Here is a 15,892-nt window from a genome sequence, read left to right as displayed (position 1 = left end):
TGAAATTAGGTGAAATTTGCTCCATAGATGAGTCTTCTAACTGGGATTCCAGGCTCATACTTGTCTTATAACCAGCACGACACATAAACACAGCCCTTTGCTTTATTTAATTTACTGGCATTGCCACAAAAGTTCTACATATATATTCAACAATGCTGAGGTTGGTCAAAATGGTAGCACGACCCCCTTATTAGCAAATCAATCAAGTGGTATTGCAAAGCATTCATTTTCATAATGGGTCTGGAACCAAATACTTGGTACCAAAATTCACACGGTCACACTGCTAAAAGTCAGCTATAGAAAACTGAATGCAAGGGGAAATTTTCATTCACAACCCTTACAGACCCCACTTGAAGCCCATAAGGAGAGCAGGGTAAATAGTGTGATGCTGTTGAATAGCTCAGCGGCGTTGCTGATCACTGGAGAGATAAGAATAGAAGTCTCCATTACTGGTCTAGTGTGGCTGTGGGTTGGTGAGCCGCATGGCTCTGTTCCCGTAGCACTGCTCTCAACGTAAAGAATGGTGGAGGGAAAGAAGTGGGTGCCCTCTGGGCGCGGTAGATCAGCCTAGCTTGGGATATATTTGTCTTAGTCGGTTTACGTAGTGATCTACAGCAGTCTGCAATTAAGCTGTTTCCTCTCTTAGTAGAGGATAAGCCAGCGCTGCTCGTATGGAGCATACTAGATAGCAGCCAGGCCCACTGAAGGAGAGGCATTTTTGTACTGCTTTAAAATTAATCAGGATGTGTTGTGGAAATGACCAACCTGTGCTCAGTGGACACAAGGGTAGTTGTCCGTGAAATTAACTCCATCACATTGAATGCTATTGATGATTATTAATTGTATTACTCAGTACTTTTGGAATAATTGAGCTGTGATTAGATTCAAGCTTTGTCTTCTGCTGTGTTTTCTGTTTGTTGAAATAACTAGCGTAGGAAAGCTCGCCCTGTACTGTCTGTAGTCCCTCCCACCGTCCCTCATACAAAGGACTGGAAAATATGCATCGGCTACTTCCTCCTTCTCGATCTGCATCTCGACTTCCTGTTCTCTACGCTGGTCGGAAGTGAGATCCTTTGAATGGAGGCTACTGTTGGATGCATTATTGAGTCGATATTAAACATTCAAAATGTATAGTTATATAATATTTAGCATATTATTGCTGTTTATATTGATGCAGAGTTTAGGGATATTAAATGTAGTCACACCAGTTTCTTTTTATAAATTGAAGGATGCAGCATTGTTGAAAGAGCACATTTTTAACAAATGACATACTCAGAGGCATATTTCCTCATCTTGATGTCATAGCTCTGTTGTACGGTCACCACCCACTTTTACATTGTGCGTCTGTTTTGATATGAAAGGAAGACATAAGCTCACTGGTCAACATGCAGTCAAGAGAACAAATAATCCTGACCGAAATATCAAGAAAATTTATTGGGTGTTAGCATTATGTATGTCAAGATTTTAAAATATGGACTAAACTATCGTCGGTTATGTTTCATATAAATATTGCAGACAAATGGTAAATGTTCTGGTAACAGTAACCCAAAAATATTATTAGTCCTTTGAAGTAATCATATCAGTGATTATTCAATGTATTTTTTGCTTTGTCTTGGTAACAGCTCTGATGGTACTAGCTGAACAGTGACCGCTACCTGAGGCCTGAGGACACCTGCTGCCCAGTTCCCTTCATCATGTCTGGGATGCATGTGAGTGGCACACACACACAAACTTTTTTTTAAACATCAGTTTTATTTACATTTTTGTAGCACTAGGCCTCATTGAGGTTCACTCAATAAGTCCTCGTGCATGCATTTACTCAATCAATCAATCAAACAGTACAGGGTCTCTGTTGTAATCCTGTGCAACATAGTGTGTGACACATTTGCAACAGGAGACAGGTCTGGACTACAAACAGGTCAGTCTAGTTCCCACGCTTCTAAAATTGAACTCATTCACTGCCAGCGCCTTGTAGCAATCGATCTCCTTCGGCAGACTTTCTCCGATGCTCAGGACATTTATCGGTGTTTTCTTTCTGTTCTTGATCTAATGTAGCCGCAAGGGGGCACAAGACGGTGTCTTATTGTGCTCGTTCTTTCTGTTTCTGATCTATCTCAAGATGCTTCGTTCAGAGTAGTTGTCGCTCACCTTGTTCACACGCAGGTCCGCACTGACATATATAAACTTTGTTGCATCATGAGCTGCTAGAACTTCTCTGTCTCCCTCTAATTTGCCATCCTCTGTTCCGTAAATGGATCAATCATCATTGCGCTAAATTCTATGATTAGAAGCCTGATTTTCACTGATAAGCCCCACCAGACTGTTCTGCAGCCCTCCCTGTTGAAAGACATAATTGATGTTTATAGACATCATTGACAGCCAGTGAGTTAATGGTGGTTTTACAGACATGCAGTGTAATAAGTTAGGTACATTAACCCTGCAAAGTCAGTTTAACTATTTATTTTTTGATTAATTAATCAAAATAACAAACGATAAACCAATAATGCATGTAGCATCAGTAGTGAAAGCGGATGAACAAATGAATTAGCTTGTGTTTGTACTGTTGTGTGGTGCAGCAGAACCAACGCAGTCCAACCCAGTGCTGTTGATGAACTTCACCGACGACCTGCTGACACGCCCACCTCCAGTGCAGCAGATGCTGCCCAGGAATGGGCCGGCAGGGCAGAGGTGGTTGTCACAATGCCTATTGATCAATAATCCAAATGATTTATCAGACCTCTCAGTTCATCAGGAAACTGATTTGACACAATGCCGCAGACGCTACCTCCACAGATGCTGAGAAGATAACCACGGACCTTATAGTGTTTTTAGGGACCGATATTCAAAAGATATGGTGATATAACATAATGCTAAACCATCCATTCATCCATCAACTTTCTACCACTTTGTCTGCTGTCGCAGGTCGCGGGGAGCTGGAGCCTATCCCAGCCGATTGACGACGTTAGGCGGGGAAACTCTGGGCTTGACGCCAGTGCATCGCAGAGCCACACATAGACAAACACACACGCACACACTCACTCCTATGGTCAAATTGGGACCGGCCAATTCACCTGAATCTTATGATTTTGGAGGTAGCTGGAAGCCAGAGAACCCAGGTAGACAGGGGTAGAACATGCAAACTCCGCACAGAGCAGGACGCAAATCCGGAATCGCTTTGCTCTTCGGCAACAGCGCTACCCACTGAGCCACCGTGTCGCCCTTATGCTAAACCACTCATCCTAAATACTGTCCTTTTAATACATGTGTGTTCGTTTCTCTGAGGCTGGCTGAAGGTTATCTAACACTCACACTCACACACAGACACCATGGTGCTGACATAAGCCTATATCTGTAGTTATTTCTTAATGCGCAAAGCTTCTGCACTCAAGAGTGAGTGGACTATTTTAGTGGTTTCTTATTACCTGGCTGTCTCATAGGCTTAACTAATGTTTCTTAAGTGCTAGCTTCAGAGGAGGATCACTTTCTCTCCTGCACTTCTGCCTTTACATGTTCTGATTGATCCGTGTTGGTTTTAATCTGCCAGACCACAGCGCTTCACTGTGATTAGGATGAACATCACCTTTTCTGCTGTACTGCAAACAGTGAACAGTTTGTCCTCGGTCACAGTTGTCACAAGCAGTTCCCTTGTGTTGACGAGAGATAGCATCAGATAAGCTGCAGTCTACTCTGGTTCGCTCAAGTAATTACTCTTACTACTGTACTGCTTAAACAGTGCAAATTGAACACACTAAGAATCCTTGTTTTTGTATGTATTTACATTTTTATTTGAGTCTGGCGCAGCTACTCAGTAAAGGATTATTTGGAGCTGCAGCTAAAATAGTGTGTTGTTCTTTGTCATGTATTACATTTCTTGTCTTATTTTTCTGTAGAAGTTGCACATATGTATTTAGATTGTTCCCTCCTGTGTTAAAGAAACTATATTTTCAGTTTTTCAGGGTTCTTATAGCAGCTCAAAACCTTAAGATGATGCAAAGGCAGAAAGCAGTATCTGTATTTGTCATGTATTAACTTATTTTGTGTCATGATAAAAAACCTGGAAAGAAATCATTAATGTACTGTTTTTGGTTTAGTTGTTGCTGTCCAGCCTGCTTGTGTAGTTACAGTTACGTTAGCCCACTTCAGGTCAAGATCCATGTACCTGGGGATGTATGGGTTGCTGACTTTATAGTGAGTTGTGTTCCATGCACACATACAGATGTACATAACAAACAGATATCTATACCACACCACAGTGTGTGTATACTGCTGAGATATCCTGACACATTTTGGAAATTGTGGCCAAAGTGTTTGTTAATTTTTTTGTCATATTACCATAAAAACAGGCCTCTAATGACATTGCTTTGTCATTTTGAAAGTCTTACACAATTGTGGTGGAATATGTATAAAAAAAAACAATCACCTTTTAGCATTTATTCCTCGGGTTTGTTTTTGAACACCTGCTATGAAAGTCACTTTTGTTCATTTTTGACTTAACCGGTTTCATTACTTTCACAGCAGAAAATACATTGTTTTTTTTGAATATGGGAGCAAAGCCATAAACATAGGCCATTGATACAAATTCTACAAATAAGATTCAAATGTCAGACATGGCTGCTGTAAATTTGTGTTGTTGGTGACAGCAACACACTGCTAAAACTCTGAGAAGGACAAAGCAATATATATTTAACTTAATTTATGCCCTTCCCCCTCAGTACCTGGTAAACCACTGTGACTGATGCTGTTGCTGCAGGTCGAAGCTTGATTTTCACAAAACGCCTCAGTTCAGCTCCATATGATTAGGTTACATGACTTCTATTATCATCATTGTGATTGACAATGATCTTTGCTCTGTCCTATCCTGTGTGGCGTAGGCACCGTGGTCGACTGGCACTGAATGTGTAGCCAAGTACAACTTCCAGACAGCCAACGAACAGGACCTACCTTTCTGTAAAGGAGATGTACTAACCATTATCGGCGTCACCAGGGTGAGTAGACGGGTGGTTTAATACCTCACAAATGCTGTTGAATACGCTACAGCAGCCCTTAAAGAAACTATCCTGGCCAAATCATTTATATTCCAGGAATAAATGGTGGGTTAAATATTGAACACGCTTCTTAATGTATTGTAAAATATGATGGTGCACGACTTCACCATCTTAGACCAGGACTGTCTCATGAACCATTTTCAACCTACTTAATCTAAATGGATTAATGCAGTGACACCCTACAGTGGCTCATTATGTGTTACCTCCTTTCCACAGGAAACCTCTCCACCAGCACACCAGCTAAATAATTTCCCAATTATCCCTATTATAATACATAATATATCAACAGTCTGGTTGCTCAGGACAGCCAGGCAATCAGCAAAATATGCTCCATTCGCCCTCGACTGTCTATAGAGTAGTGTGGATTATAACCCCACTGCTTCTGCTGCCGCCTCAGTGTATTTAGAGGGACAGGGAAGCTCTAATTAGGACAAAAATGACTATGTATTCTGTGATTTCAGGATCCAAACTGGTACAGAGCGAGGAACACGGTGGGCAGAGAGGGGACCATCCCAGCAAACTATGTGCAGAAAAGAGAAGGAGTCAAGTCAGGGGGGAAACTCAGTCTTATGCCGTAAGTACTTTTGAGGTAATGACAGAGAAACCCAACATTAAATATGTGTGTCATATGTATTTGGAAACACACATCCAACTGCTATCCTTAACACTGTTATTGTGTGACATTTACTGTAAATTAAATCTGTATAAACCACAGGGATGCCAATCTTGTATCTATACATGATGGGTTCACTCAGAGATGTCAACAATGTTCAGTAATTGTTTCATAGAATATTCCACTCAGTTATGAATGCTGATGAATTCATTATAATCAACCTATAATTCGATGTGCCAACATGAAGTTTACCTAATATATTATTGGTGATTTTTATGTTCACAAGTTTTTTGTTACATAATTAAATTACAGTAATAAAAGAAAACCCTAACATATGATTCTCTCAGAAAAGAACATCTCTTAATGAGAATTTCAATGTACTGTAGTGGAATGAACGGTGGTCAAGTCCTTTTATTAGAAAGAAAATATGCACCCAGGAACAAGACAATATTCAGCAAAATCATACAGAAAGAATTTGTCTATGTTTGTATGTCTTCTGTGCCTTCACCAGGTATTCTGTTTAAAGGATTTGAACCAGTTGTTTTACATCCTTCTATTTCTGTTACCAGCAGTCAGAAAATGGAAGTTTTGATTTGAAAAGTCAGGCAAACCATGGAAAATGTAATTTCCACCTTTTTCATCTCTTATGACTTGTGTTACATCTTTTAATGTGTGTGACTACCTGCTGCTGAGGTATGTACAGAACCAGCTGCACGCTGCCGTATTTTAATCAGCCTCTTTGAAACAGTTGCAATTTCACAGAAAGGAGGACGCAGCAAGGTGTATGCAAATGAAATGAGACTGCAGAGCAAGAGCACGCAGGCTGCTACAGTGTCACTGTTGTCATCTGAAATCCAAAGCTTTAGTTTGTACTCTACAATTGAAAGCAAACAAGAACTAAAACTCCTGTTCCAACTTAACACTTAGATAGAAAATGTTTTTCGGTATGATGTAAAGACATCTAAGAAGAAGATAGTCACTGCTGAATGAAGGAATGCACTGAGACCCCATCAACCTTTGTTACAACTGTTTCCAGTGTTAGGTTTTTGTCGTATTTTTCGGTTGATTGTCTACCACGCCTCATTCTCTGGTAAGCCATGATGAAGACAGTTATAGAATCACTCAGTTCTAAATGGTCATACTTTAGATGTAGCTCCAATTATATTTTACTTCAATTTCCCTCCTTAGAAGCTTTTAATGGTAAATTGTATACTCAATCCAGCTGTACTCCCTAATATTTTGCATGGTTACACTTGCTGACCACATGTTTGTACTGTTGCCTTTGAGATCACTGCATAAGTACGTGTTTTTTGAAAAACTCAAGAACACACTCATCAGACGGCATGCCTCTGTTGCCATTAGCTGGAACCACAGAGACTTGTTCATATTTTTTTGTACGTATGATCACTAACAGATGCTAGAGACCTCTCCCTTTCCTGTGGGTTACATAAGGGCTCAGCTGAGGTCTTCTGTCCCCTTGCTCACCCTCTTTCAAGCGTTTGTAGTCCCAGCCTTCTCTCTTTGCTACCCCCATGTGGCAAATATCTGCTATACACAATGCCGTCATCTCTGACAAAAGCTAGTGTTTCCCCCTTCTACATTGCGCTTGCACATTGCTAACTGCACTTCAGTTGTTTATTTATTTTATTTATTTCACAATGATGTAATGTATTAAAACAAGTGTTAACTACCATGGACAAAACCGCTATCCTGTGCCTACCATATGGCTATGTGAGTCCCTGAGGAAACCACGCTTGGCGTCTGCTCTTGGATTAGGGGGAGTTAGGGAGCTGCTGTTCATCGGAGAAGCTGCCTACACTGATCTAATCAACTCAACCCACATTAAGCTCCTTTGCCACAAGAGCCTCTGCTGTCTGAGGCAGAGTATGAAGAGGAGGAGAAGGGAGTGACGGGGCGGCCACGTAAAAGCAGCTAAATCAATTATGGTTGTTGATTACCACCCGTTCACCAGCCAGGACTGATAGAGAGATGCTGTGAGGTGCTTCTGTTTGTGTCGAATTAGACGCTTCACACGAGGAGTGACGCGTTAACAAGATCTGGATTTGGAACATCAGTATATTTGAGTTGAAGTTCATAGCAGCAACAGAAGTGATGCTAAAAACAATGAAGCTGTTTTTTTAATTTGGAAATTTAAGATACACAACACTTTTGCATATAAAAAATAATAATGTGATGTCTAAGAAATGTTTGTAGCCTCTTGTGTTCCCCAGGTAGGGGTGAAATAGTGCTATACAGTTAGCTTTTAAATACTGTTTGTTCTTGTGAATATGTTAAAAGCAGTAGGTCTGTAGCAGCTTGTTTAAATCAGATGCCTGAGTTGGTTTTCTTTTCTTTTTTCTTTTTTTTTTTAACTCTACTGTGTTGTATCAGACTCCCTGACCTCCTTCGGAAGTAGGTGACTGCTGGTTCTGTCCCACCCACCAAGTCGCCTGCTTGGTTTTTGCACTTTTCCTGTTATTGCAGTCCCTGCTAGTCAGTTTCCGACCCTGCCTCTGGCTTCTTTTGTGTGTGTGTGTGTGTGCGCACGTGTACATTCATACATGTAAGCATGTGTGTTTATGAATGTGACATTTCCTGTTTGGGTTTAAGTTCTGTCTCAGTCAGTGGAGGCCCTGCCCCCTGCAGTACTAGAGCTCTGCTCAGTGGACAAGCTGCTGCTGGACTCCAACTGCTGCCTCTTCTCATTTCACAGGGAGGCTGTGATAAGTGGAAGTGAATCATTGTGTGTGGTTGTAGCTGGAAATGAGTGAACATGAAAGCCTGTGTTATCAGATGTAGAAACAGTGGAAGGATTTGGGCCTGTCTATTGCTTTCAGCACTGACACATTCGATAAGAGTTCAGTCATGTCCAAAGAAAGAAGGCGTGACAGAGATGTTTCTGTTAATGGATCATACTTGTCTGTAATTGATTACACTTGTGGTGTTACCATGTGCACTTCCTGTATTTGCTGGTTCATAAACAGGACAAGTCAGTTGGTAAATCTTTGTGCCCTCACCGTTTTCCCTTTTTCTCATTTACTCCTTATATTCCATCTATCATTTTCCTTTTCCTCCATGCTCACCCCATTCTTTTTCTTTCTTTGACTTTAAATCTGTCCTATGTTTTCCCCTGCAGCTGGTTTCATGGTAAGATAACCCGGGAGCAGGCTGAGCGACTCCTCTACCCTCCGGAGACGGGCTTGTTCTTGGTGAGGGAGAGCACCAACTACCCCGGTGACTACACCCTATGTGTGAGCTGCGACGGCAAGGTTGAGCACTACCGCATCATCTACCACAACGGCAAGCTCACCATCGACGAAGAGGAGTACTTTGAAAACCTCATGCAGCTGGTTGAGGTGAGGGGCAGTAGCATCTAACTATCTACTTATTTTCTGGACTCTTAGTTTGATGCATGAGAAGTTACTTTTTTGCTCACCTCCAAAATGAAAAAAATGAATGTTCTTCCGTCATTAGTGTTTAAAAAATGATCATTAGAGAGGCTGTATTGAAATTCCTTGACTCTTGTCGTGTGAGATGTTTTTAATCTTTGTCTCTTTGATCGCCTGTGACAGTTTAGCAAAGTGATCAATGCATCTTAGTGTACACCTGTAGGCTTTCCTGAGCATTTTTAAGAAAGAAAGAATAGAACTGGAAATCACATCATTAAATTTCTTCTCTTTTTTTGTACATATTCATGATGCTGATAATTCAAATCCATTGTCTGTTGTTAATGGGGCAGGGTTTTCGTGATTGGTAAAACTAAGTTTTGCTGTCACCATGCAGCAAATGAGTACACAAGGCAACCTACAGACACACACCCTTACAGTGACCACAGAGTTTCTTCAAAAATCCAGCGGGTCTATCGTTGCATCTCTTCCTTCTTATTATCTGAGCAGTTCAAACAAAGGACAAGGTGTAATGGTGGGAAGATAGGAGCTGTGATTGCAGAGGGAAGCAGAGAAAGTACAGCTGTATTGGCATCCATCATTTTTTAATTGGACTTCATCTCTCTGCCTTGTGGGACATTGAAACTAGATGGCATGAATACACCAGCTGGCATAGAGACCATTGACATCACCAGTGCAATCTTGTTATCAGCCATCCGCAATCTCTCTTTCTCCTTCTCTATCTCCCTCTGTCTTATTCACACCCTCCAGGCTCAGCTCTGCCTCCCCGTCCTCTCTCCACCTCTGTGCCACCTCCTCTTTCTCTCTTTGCGTTCCCTTGTGTGTACCTGTCAACCTGCTTTGTTTCCTCCTCTTTACCATTTTTACATCCTACTTAGCGACATTTCTCCTTCTGAACTCTGTATCTTTATGTGCTCCTCTATCCCCCCCTGCGGTATCTATTTCACTTTATAATAGCCTTGAAAAGATTGCTTTCATTGTGTATTTTTGACAGCTTGCACACAGTTGACTGCTTTTATTGGCCTGTCACAGCAAGCACTGCATATAAGTACCTAGTGTATATTTATGCATATAGTGTGTATTTGCTGACAGACTCAGGTTTCCAGTCTTTATATCCACAGTGATGTCAGACAGCCATATTTCAGCATTATGGGTGAGGTGAAACAGCCAGGGTGTAGCAGCATGGTGGAAGAACTTTGACCAATCATATTTTATGGTTTTACTATATATTTATTAGTGTTGATTAATCCACACTTGAATGAATTCACACATTAAAAGCTCATTTGGTTGCATGTCATGTGTTTCAAAACGCTAACTATGCAACATGCAGTGGTGCATTTTTTTAAAAACATGGTAAATCTTAATCTTAATGCAGTCAAAGGAGTAAATGAGAGTTGATCCCTTCTTCACCGTGCTGCCCCCTGGTGGTTGTTTTGGTAACATACACTGTGTGCTGTGCTGCGGTTGTGTAACATTGGATTCACACTCAGTGATGCAGCTCCTTGTCCCACATTTAGTACTTCTTTGTTTCTTGAAGATAAATTCTCATAAACTGAATATGTACCACAAAAATGATGCATTCGTATTTGTCATGCTAATATTTAGGCATATTTAATGAGCAGATATACAGTATTTTCCACGCTATGAGGCGCATTTAAAAGCCTTTAATTTTCTCAAAATACAGTGTGCAAAATACTGTACATATTCTTGTAATATGTGTTTGATTTATTTCTGGGTCGGAATGTCAATTGCAGTGACCCCTCAACCCACAAATGGCCCACCTGCAAATGATCCAAACCGTGTTGCTTCCCCACTGCAGCTCCCATCAACCTAGCAGAGGTTGATTTACTTCAAATAGTTGTTCCTCAGTAAATGCATGATTTATTTTCCGATGATCCTATAGCTGTGGTATTGATGTGTTTTTGTGAGTTGTGACATAAAGTATCCCAAAATTTCGATCATATTTTAAAGTCGAAAACTATTCTGTACGATGAAATATAGGGCAGTGATTTTTCACTCAAAGTCCTCATTAATACAGATGCATCTTGATAAAAGTTCTCTCTTGTCTTTCTTTTGGTGAGTGCAAACGCAGCTGATATTCTGCATACATTAAACAGACAAGTGCTTCCCTCACATCAACAGTTTCCTCTTTTCATCGCCGCCTTCATGTTCCTCTGTGAGGTGGTGCTGGGAGCATCATCCTCATTTTTGTTTTGCATATCAAAAGCTTGTATACAGACTCAGCCTCCTGATTTAGTCTGTGAATAACTTAGTCCCAGATGATTCAGTCAGGCCTTAGGTGGCAATGATGCATCATATTTAATATGACAGCTCTTTAAAATGAAAGTTAACACACGTGGAGTTTTGTCGTCATGTCTTGAAAATGTATTTTCTCCCTCTAATTCTCCCCAGCATTACACCAAAGATGCGGATGGCCTCTGCACCAGGCTGATTAAGCCCAAGTTGATGGAGGGAACGGTGGCAGCACAAGACGAGTTCTCCAGGAGTAAGGGCACACTGAGCTCACTGATCTGCTCCGCTGGGACACAGGCTCTTAATTGTGCTTGTGTTTATTTAAAGTCACAGTCGAGGCCTTCCTCTCCTACAGGAATCCTCTATCATCCTCTTCATGATAGCATTAGTCATTAGCTGGGCTTCACCAATTCTCAAGGTCATTCCGCTTCTCCATCCTGTTGATGCACCCGACTTGGAAAACTGTGAAAAACTAATTCAACACCTTTTCTTTCATATGATTGATTCATCTCTCAGACACTGATCAGAAGATAGAAATTAAACTCACTAGTTTTTTTTAAACATTTAAAGTATTTCCAATACATCCATACATCATCATACTAATAATACTAATGATACCTACGGCAGATTTTCTTTGTATTAAACAAGGATGATAGATGACTCGACAGTCTGCTTAGTGTTATCTGTACTCTCTTGGCAGGTGGTTGGGCCTTGAACAGAAAGGAACTGAAACTCCTGCAGACCATTGGCAAAGGAGAGTTTGGAGGTGAGGAATTGATTTTGCGTCATCACTGCGTTATTTAATTTTGTATAAATGGAGACAAAAATTGCCGAATATTGTACTAAAACTTTTCCATGTCTGTGTTCTTGACAGATGTGATGGTAGGCGACTACAGAGGGACCAAAGTGGCGGTCAAGTGTATCAAAAACGACGCCACGGCGCAGGCTTTCATTGCTGAGGCTTCTGTCATGACGTGAGATCCTCAGACTGTTTTTCTCTTTCCTTCGCTCTACATTTACAACATTGTCTGCTTTTCTTCTGACACACTGTTCTCTTTCAAAATGTTCTGTCAGGTCTTTTCTCAAATAAAAAAACAGAGCAGACACCATTCACTTGACTTTTTCTGCTTCCTTCGTGTTTTTGTACAGACAACTGAGGCACAACAACCTGGTGCAGTTGCTAGGGGTAATAGTTGAGGAGAGGGGCAGCCTCTATATCGTCACAGAGTACATGGCGAAGGTAGGCACATAACTGGTCATGCACATAACTGCATACAATGTAATAACCAGCTAGTTGGATTGCAAGTTGGAGTTTCCTGCTGTGTTTTTTAAGCCAAGCTAATGAGCAGCTGGTGCTAGACATTTCCCAAAAATGTGGAAAGAGTAATTGGACCTTTAAGAATTAAAACCTAGAAATAAAAGCAATAACACTAATATTAAAGATCACCAATAAGAGGTATCCACCTTAGTAGACTGTCCTGCAGCCCTGAAAAACGTAATTGATGTGTATAGACATCACTATCAGCAGTGAGTTAAATACACTCTGTGTTTAGGTGTTTAAATGATCTGCACTCTTTATAGGGAAGCCTCGTGGACTACCTGCGTTCTCGAGGACGGACTGTGCTCGGCGGAGATTGCTTACTCAAGTTTTCCCTGTGAGTCATCTTCATCTCTTTCAAATAATGATTGCATTTGTGGAAAAAGACAAATATTTAGAAGTACAAACGTCTGCAGATAATCTTGCTGTTCTTAAGCTGCCAAAATTTCATCCCCGAGTCATCACTCATCGTCTCTCCTGTCTCGTTGTCACCTAGTGATGTGTGTGAAGCCATGGAATACCTGGAGGCCAACAACTTTGTCCACAGAGACCTGGCAGCTCGTAACGTGCTGGTTTCCGATGACAACATCGCCAAGGTCAGCGACTTTGGCCTCACCAAAGAGGCCTCCTCCATACAGGACACTGCCAAACTGCCCGTCAAATGGACCTCCCCTGAAGCACTAAGGGAGAAGGTGAGGAAAGATCATGTGAATGAATGGGTAGCACCTCTTTCACCCAGTGAGTGCTAACATGCCGAACATTCAAGTAGGTGTGTTGAGTGTTAATCGTGTGGAAAGGCAAACTGGTACCGCAGGTGAAAGAGCAAATTCCTAATACAGAAAGTCTGTTTGTGAATGGACTGACTGACTGATGGATGGACTCGTCACTGGCAGCTACATCTTATTTACATCTTTTTGTATCTGTAAGTCACTACATCCACCATTTCTGTAAGGAACAACTATCAGAATTATGGTTAAATCCAAATCAACTGAGTCACTCTTGATGTAGTTTTTTTTTTTTTTAAGTTATCATCTGTTTTTCATTCATTCTTTGCTATTCTTCTTTTTTTGCATAACAGAGGTTTTCCACCAAGTCTGACGTCTGGAGTTACGGAATCCTCCTTTGGGAGATCTACTCCTTTGGCCGTGTGCCCTACCCCAGAATTGTAAGTGCCTGAGCAGCAGATCTCAGCGGCTCACCAGCAGATGGCAGACTTACTTTTCTGGGTTTTGTGCTTATTTATGTTTTTATTAGTGTGCTGGATTAGTGAAATGGTTTGACCTCAGAATAATTAGATTTGTGCCAGTAAACTACTGGAGCAGATGATAAAAATGTCATGCAAATACGTAGAATAAATTCTGAATTTAATTACTTTGGCATGCTTGACCACTTGCGACATATTTGTTATTTGTAAGAATGATCTTTGCCTTGAATATTGTGGTGCACGTGCGTCATCAGACGAATGTTAGCCAATGACGTTGTGTCTGCATCTCTCAGCCGTTGAAAGAGGTGGTGCCCCGGGTGGAGAAGGGATACAAGATGGATGCCCCAGACGGCTGCCCGGCGGTGGTCTACGACCTGATGAAGCAGTGCTGGACTCTGGATTCGGTGATCCGGCCCTCCTTCCGCATGCTGAGGGAGAAACTGCAGCATATCAGAGCCAAAGAGCTCTACCTGTGAAGAGGAGGCCTGGGGCGTGGGGGGTTAAAGAGGGGAGTGGGGGGGGGTGCGAGATGCAGCCCAGAAGAGCTGCAAAGTGATAGGAGGAAGAGAAGCAGGCCACAGCACCTTCTTTCTACCTGTCCACCCTGTTGCCCTGTGGGACTGCCACACCACGCCCCCCTCCCCTGACCTCAGACGTCCAAGCAGCCGCCCTCTGCTTCCAAACGAGGACTGTTTTCCTGTTTGTGTTGTATAGCTTTTTCCAGACAGTTTCCTCTTCTCTCGATGGACCGCTGTTCTTTCCTCCTTCTGAACCTGCTGCTGCTCACCTGCTCTCTCTGTTTTCTCTCAGTCCAAGTTTCCCTTACTCTTCCACATTAAACATCCCTTATCATCCTTATTTTCCCTCTCCTCCTCCTCCTCCTCCTCCTCCTCCTCCTCCTCCTCCTCCTCCTCCTCCTCCTCTCCTGAACATGGCATTAACTGGAGGGGAGGCTGGCCTTTTCCCTCCATGTTTGTCAGGTGCTCTTTCTTCTTCCCGCCATCTGTCCATCATTCCTGATGTTTTCTGCATCACCATGTTGCTCTGCATGAATTCAGCTCTACTGTCATTCCATCCTTTTTTTATGATTTCTCCCTCCCGTTGGCCTGGTGTTAGGTGTGGGCCTTCGCTCTGTGCCAAAGTGCCTCCAGTCTACAGAGCTCCAGACGTCCCTCCAGCACTGCTTTCAACTGGACAGTTGTGGTTTGATTTTACTTTTTTTTTAAATAAATCTTTTTTATGCTTTCTTTGTTTTTTCAGGGAGGTTATCAAACCATTTTAAGTGCTGTCTCCCCCACCTCTACCATCACTCCATCATTCTAGGGGTTTTTTTTTTTGTTTTTTTTGTCTGGGAAGAGAGCGTGAACAGGAACAGAGAGACAGTTTGGGGACCAGTATTGTGTTTGTGTGCAGCCCATAGGAGTGGTGTTGTGTGTAGAGAAGGGGGGAGAAGCAGGTCGCAGACATGGTTGATTCATCATACGTGGGCTTGTTTTTATATCAAAATATATTTAAAGGATTAAAAAAAAAAAAAAAAGAATAAGGAGAAAAACTGACGGGTTGAAAAATAAACAAGAACTTTGAGCAGCCGGAGTCTCTTAGAAATGTTAAGTGTCTCTGTGAACGCTGGGGTAGGGGTTGGTGCATGCTGTGTGTGAGAGGCCTTGGGTTTAACTGTCAGTGCTTTCAGTGTTCATTGTTTTATTATGCTATCATGATTATGAATAAATCATTCCATCTGAAGAGTATGGGATCACCTGCATCTTTATGTCAGAGTGTCTATTAATGTGTCCGGCTCAGGTTAGTGCTCATGTGTTTCCCTTTGGCGCCATGTGTCTGAAAGCATTTTGGAGTTTAACAAATCTCCATATGGAGTCGATAGTTTAAATATCCACCAGCAGTGGGACAATAAATATTTCCTGATGTGTTGCGGTCTAATCACACCACTGAGGGATTTCACTGCGGCCTTTCAACAAATGTTGAGATATCTGGCATCGTCTGAATGTCTGGCCACAGAAACATCGGTTGGCAGTGACTGAGGATGGAGCCTCT

The 15,892-nt window shown here is 41.9% G+C and overlaps 1 protein-coding gene across 1 annotated transcript in view; it reads left to right on the top strand.

Moving 5' to 3' along the window:
- Window positions 1-15,602, top strand: part of LOC137596790 (tyrosine-protein kinase CSK) — a 35,572-nt gene extending 19,970 nt beyond the window's left edge. The window contains exons 2-13 of the mRNA XM_068317538.1: window positions 1,623-1,709; window positions 4,872-4,985; window positions 5,507-5,619; window positions 8,795-9,014; window positions 11,478-11,571; window positions 12,019-12,084; window positions 12,193-12,292; window positions 12,468-12,558; window positions 12,900-12,973; window positions 13,133-13,328; window positions 13,715-13,801; window positions 14,134-15,602. Of these exons, the coding sequence (XP_068173639.1) occupies window positions 1,695-1,709; window positions 4,872-4,985; window positions 5,507-5,619; window positions 8,795-9,014; window positions 11,478-11,571; window positions 12,019-12,084; window positions 12,193-12,292; window positions 12,468-12,558; window positions 12,900-12,973; window positions 13,133-13,328; window positions 13,715-13,801; window positions 14,134-14,316 (1,353 nt within the window). The 5' untranslated portion in view covers window positions 1,623-1,694 and the 3' untranslated portion in view covers window positions 14,317-15,602. The remainder of the gene's footprint in view (window positions 1-1,622; window positions 1,710-4,871; window positions 4,986-5,506; window positions 5,620-8,794; window positions 9,015-11,477; window positions 11,572-12,018; window positions 12,085-12,192; window positions 12,293-12,467; window positions 12,559-12,899; window positions 12,974-13,132; window positions 13,329-13,714; window positions 13,802-14,133) is intronic.
- The last annotated feature ends 290 nt before the right edge of the window (window positions 15,603-15,892 follow it).

This window comes from Antennarius striatus, chromosome 1 (genome assembly GCF_040054535.1).
Source record: "Antennarius striatus isolate MH-2024 chromosome 1, ASM4005453v1, whole genome shotgun sequence".
Classification (NCBI taxonomy): Eukaryota; Metazoa; Chordata; class Actinopteri; order Lophiiformes; family Antennariidae; genus Antennarius; species Antennarius striatus.
Note: the sequence above shows the minus strand (reverse complement) of the source record. Positions and strands in the feature narration are given on the sequence as shown.